This window comes from Cibotium barometz, chromosome 19 (assembly GCF_041138505.1).
Source record: "Cibotium barometz isolate CiBa-2024 chromosome 19, ASM4113850v1, whole genome shotgun sequence".
Lineage (NCBI taxonomy): Eukaryota > Viridiplantae > Streptophyta > Polypodiopsida > Cyatheales > Cibotiaceae > Cibotium > Cibotium barometz.
Window position 1 is genome coordinate 46,642,113 of NC_141064.1, and position 5,619 is coordinate 46,647,731.

Below are 5,619 nucleotides of genomic sequence, written 5' to 3' on the forward strand. Positions count from 1 at the left end.
CCATGGCTGGCGTTGGTGCCATGGCTCTTGATGGTTTTCCAGTTCTTTCATCCTCAACAAAGGTGATTGTGCTATATCCACAAGGTTGTAACTATTTACATTGTGGTTAGCATGTTGAGTTGTTCAATGATAGTTTGTGATGGCATTGCAGCTTAAACAACGAACCTTATTTGAGTCTTTTCGAAAGGAGAAGAGACAAGAAAAGGATTCTAGAGAGAAGGCATCTGCAAGTCAAGTCATGGTGGAGATTTTTGGCTCTTCGAGTGTCAGCGACCGACGACGACGAGACGAGGACCATGAGTTGGATGTTGACATGGAGGACTTCAATAAAGTGCTTCAAGACGATATGGAGGTTTTGGGTATGTCATTTGAAAATACACCCTTGAGTAATACCGAAACACAGGGATCAAATAATGATAAAACAAAGAAGCTTCAAAAGTTTGGAGTAGAGTGGCTGCATAAGTTTTGTTTCCTGAAACTTGTGGTGATTGAAGATAAGGAGTTTATGAAATGCTTGTGGTGTGAGAAGTATAAACAGAAGGGACCATGGGGGAAAGGAAAAGGGTGTAAAACAATTCAAATGAGTGCCATAAGGAAACACAAAAAATCTCTGGAGCATAGGTTTGCCACATTGAAGGTACTTCATGAGGGTGGGATTCAAGTCCAAGAACACATGAAAGCCTTGGGAAGCAAGACTCAAAAAAGAGTCATAACTTGCATGAAGTTGATGTACTTTATTGCGAAAGAAGACCTTGCATGCAAGAAGTTCAAGAAGCTTTGTGACTTAGCATATGCCCTAGATGTGCAAACAATGCCTATCAAGAATGATTATTCTTCATACACTAATGTTATGGCTGGTAAAGATTTTGTTGCATGTATCTCAGAGCATATAGAAACTATGCAGTTGGGTGACGTGAAGCAAAGTCCATTCTACTCATTGATAGTTGATGAGACCACAGATAGGGCAATGGAGAAGCATTTAATAATTTATGTTTCCTTTCTAACTTGTGCTGGCTTGGGTATGGTCAAAACACAATTTGGCAGGCTTGTTGTTGTGGCAGATGGATCAGCTCAAACAAAATTTGATGCACTTAAGAAAGCTCTATGTGAAATGGGGCTTGATCCACAACGCATGGTAGGTATTGCCACTGATGGTGATAGTTCTATGCTTGGCTGCCATGATGGTTTAGTTACAAAGTTAAGGAGAGAGATCCCCCATTTGGTCAGTACACATTGTATCGCACACAAGGAAGCCTTGGCTATACTGGATGCAACAAAATCTTTTCCATGTTTGTCACACATAGATAAAGTTGCTAATAAGATTTATTCTTGGATTCATGGTTCGAGCTTGCGGCATGAAGGTTTTAAAAATCTGTTGAAGGAGATGAATCTCCAGATCCTTGAGGTTTTGCAAATTCATGAGGTAAGGTGGCTCTCACGAGGAAGTGTGATGGAGCGCTTGGTGTCTTTAATGCCTGCCATTCTTTGATTTTGGAAAGAAGGAGCCACTGCGTGGTATAATAAACTTCGTATTTATAAAGTGTTGTTTGTTATTGCTGATGTTCTACACGACTTGAATATGCTTAATAAGCATTTTCAAGAAGAGGATGTAGACATCGCCTCAATAAGTGCATACATTGAGGTCACTTTATCTTCTTTGAGACGTAAGTTCTTGGAAGAAAATTTTGGAAAAGATACAAAGTACTTAAAGAAGTTTATGTGTGATACTGAAGATGGTACTTGGCATTATGTAAATGAATCTGGTGTGGAGTATACACACAGCTTGTTGTTTGAGGTTATTCCAGGTAAGGACAAAGAAGGCAAGGCTTTGGATAATGGGGGTAAAGATGTAGAGAGTTGCATGCAGCTTGCAAGGAGTTTTATACAGAAGGTGATTGATTGTGTTAATGAGCGTTTTTCGGATGTATACCTCTTGAATGCTTCCAAGATGTTATCTCCACAGTTTTATCCTAAGGATGCCAAGCGCTCCAAGTCTACAATGGAGAGGTCAAAGAAGGTAAACGAATGGTTGAGTAGGCTCTTGAAAAAGGTTGGAGGTCATGTTGTGGATGCACAGGGATGCAATGACGAGCTTTTATCGTTTACCGATACGCTATACTATGCATGCAATACTATGAACATGAGAGATGCATGGCAGTTGTTTGCTTCAAATGTCAATTGGCAGCGCTCTTATCCGAATCTATTGAAGTTATGGCAATTGATTCTTGTTTTGCCCGTGTCATCTGTGTCTTGTGAACGAGGCTTTTCAAAGCAAAATGCAATTAAAACGTCTACGCGTAAATGCTTGAAAGTGGACACATTAAACATGCTCATGCGTATCTCACTTGTTGGTCCAAAGTATGATGCAATTGATTGGGTGTCAGTCTACAAGATTTGGGAGCTCAAAAAATGCCGAAAAGCAACAGATGCTTAGTTTTTGCATATGATCAGCTTGATAGCAGCTTGTTGAGTAGTATGATGCTCTTGATGCATAATTGGTTGTGTAAATGATGGTCTTGGCAACAGTTCTTGGCAGCAGTTTATGTACTCCATGTAGAGATTGACATCTGTCAAGCAAGGCTTTTGCCGTGTATGGCTGCTTCTTGTAATCAGATGTTCGGCTACCTTTGGTTGAATGATCCCCATGTGGCTATGCTTTTACTTATTGACATGTCAATCAGCATGTGTAAATGTCGAAAGTATGTATAATAGTTTGTGGTTTTTTCACTTATTATACAGGGCTTCGTGTTTTGCAGGTACAGCCAGATTTCAGCCTATAGTGCAGCCCCATCTCAGCCCACAGTGCAGCTGATTTTGGGCCAAAAGATAGCCAATCAGTTTGCCTATCTTCAGCCCACAATCCAGCCCTTTCTCACCTTGAATGCAATCCGACAAAGTTCTCCTATTTTTAGCCCAAAGTGTAACCCACAATACAGCCAATCTCAGCCCGAAAGAAAGCCCACAAGTTGGTCTAGTTTCAGCCCACTGTTCAGCCCTTTCTCAGCCTGAATTCAGCCTAATGTCCATCCCCTACTAATGCAGCTGATTTGAGCCCCTAGTGCAGCTGATTTCAGCTCGTTAGACATATCAATTGTATTTGAGATATATGCACTTCAGAGATGTTGAAGGATCAAATGAGAGTTTATATGATTAACCTTGTGTATCATGTTCTTGAAAGAAATCTTTGCAGATATGCTACTGTTAGCATCTCCATTCTGTGGCAATGCAAATTTGTTATATATACAGATGTGATGGTAGAAGTTTGCTACCAACACATTGTCCTTTCTTTTAATTTTGGGCTCATGTTTGCAGAATTTCTTTCCAAGAGCTGATGTTACGTACTATTGTCAGTGCGTCAGACTAATTTGCTAGCTTCTTTTTGGAAGATGGTGACAATTCGGGAGCATAAGTTTGCCTTTTTTGTAAAGGTAAGGGGAGCTTGAACACATGTGTGCCCATGTTTTTTATTATTCCCAAAATACTTAAGTCCGTTTGCTATCATATGACTATATCTTCTTGAATTTATTGGAGCTTTACACAAATTCTTATATCTATGAGATGGTTAGTACTCTCTTGAGACCAGGTTGGAAACTGGAATTGCTTTACTGCTAATACCAGGGCACCTTGATGGAGAAATTCTTGTATGTGTAATGGCATCAAGATCCCAAGATGTGATTAGTTTTGATGGAAACAACAATGGCCAGGTAATTGGAACTTGAAAGTTGTGTCAATATTATGTATCCAGGCTATTAAAAGAATGTTTTAACTCTTTAAGTGACTGATATTCTTGACAATGCTTAACATTGTAGAATATGATGATGGTGTTTGCTCGACCTTTGTATGTTTATTGGAGGTGACAACAATGAAGGAAATTTGTCTTGTCGAAGACACTAGCAAGTGTGTGTTGATTCTAGTCGACTCTTATTGTGAATCTGCTGATTCGTAGCTTGCCTGGCATACTATTTCTTCTAAAGTTTTTTTGTGAATTTCCATGTATCATGAACTTGTTGTTTTTATCTCGTTGTTTTAATATTTTTACAAATTTGAGTGAAGCCCTGGAATATTTTGGGAAGCTTCATAGGAAGCCTAGAATAAGTACACAGGGAGTCACAGTCCTTGTGCTGTGGGGAGTCAATTTTAAGGCCTGCTTACCCTCCTTTTGAGCTTACGTGAGATCAGCCGCAACGCTGTTGTTGGCTTTCCTTAGAGCAATATAGCGGTTCTGTAAGGGTCTGGCTGTGGGGTTGAAGAGACTACTTGGGAAGTGGAAGAACTCCGTTAACATCATCTCTTCCCAAGTGTTTATGAAGTGGCTGGGCAGATGCTGTAGCCTGACAAAGTAGCCCCAGATTTGGCTCCCCATTGGGCCAATTTCCAAATCAAAAGCCAATCCCATATCTCCGTCTGAAAACCGATGCATGTTTGTCTTTTGGTGCTGAAGATCTTCAAAGGTTGTGAGGCAGGCTCTGAGTAGCCGCATAAATTTGCATACCATCTTACAAGTGAAGTTTGGGACTTCCTTGTACTTGTCTTCAACACTCTCAATTACCTCCGAAAACCACTGTTCAGTGACTGGTTGATCTGCAATAGGAGAAGGCAGCTTCGGGAAGTTGAGGGCATTCAGATTTCTGCGTTGGATGCGCTCAAATTCTTCCCATGTACGTTGTATACATGCGCTTCACTGTACAAAAGGTAGGATCTATCCTTAGATCCCTCGGAGCCTCTGCATATTCCTTGATGGTTTTGTGCTTGCCAATAAATCTCTTTCTCCATTCAGGCTGATTCCGCAGTACTTCATGCGTTTGCCACTGCTCAATGTCAATTTCATTGTATCTGTGGAAAACAGAAAGTCCCTGTCACACCTTCTCTCTCAGAGTACACACGCCATAGATCTCTCACACAGGGAACACACAGAGGTAAGAACCATACAAGGGTTACAACTATAACAAAGTATGCATGCAAGCGGTGTGATGGTTGGGCTCTTGCCAGGTGTCAAGACCTTGGTCTTAACATCCAACACTCCCCCTTAAGACCATTAAGGTCTTGCAGGTAAGATGTTGGGTTAGGTATTATTTGGAACAGAAAATAAAAGATGTAGCCATGTTTGTACTGCTTCGCAGATTCCTAAGCTAATGCCAGTTTTGTTAGGTGGTGGCAACACTCTAGTTGTAGCCTAATCTACATGCTATAGATATTTACAAATATGCAAATACAACTAGCCCAGATCAACATGGGCTTCGATTGTGAGGAAGAGAAACATGAATGTTTTCATCTTCTCCCGTGTTCGGAAGTTTGGTTTGGAAGAAGCTGGTTCAGGATCATATGCTTTTTCATGACCTTATCCATGTCACTCCCCCACAAGGGAATGAAAAAGATTTCTAAATACTCCTTGCAATCATGAGGAGCATCTTCTTTGTCACCAGGGTCTTCAAAATCTTCACCCCCCTCATTTGCATCTGGATCATCTGCTACATCTTCACCAGAATCAACATCTTCTCTTGTAGTTCCTGCTGAGCTGTGGCCATATCCACTTTATGGATGTCCAATTGCAAGGTAAGCTCACCAATGGGAGGATTTCTGCAACTTGTTGATCATGAAGTGTAAGAGACGGGTTGAGCT

The 5,619-nt window shown here is 40.8% G+C and overlaps 1 protein-coding gene across 1 annotated transcript; it reads left to right on the plus strand.

Annotated features, from left to right (window-relative positions):
- Positions 1-1,577: 1,577 nt before the first annotated feature.
- On the plus strand, positions 1,578-2,892 carry LOC147628671 (uncharacterized). The gene has a single exon (XM_086814218.1). It carries the CDS (start codon positions 1,580-1,582, stop codon positions 2,432-2,434), a length of 855 nt encoding a protein of 284 aa, XP_086670344.1. The 5' UTR covers positions 1,578-1,579; the 3' UTR covers positions 2,435-2,892.
- Positions 2,893-5,619: the final 2,727 nt, after the last annotated feature.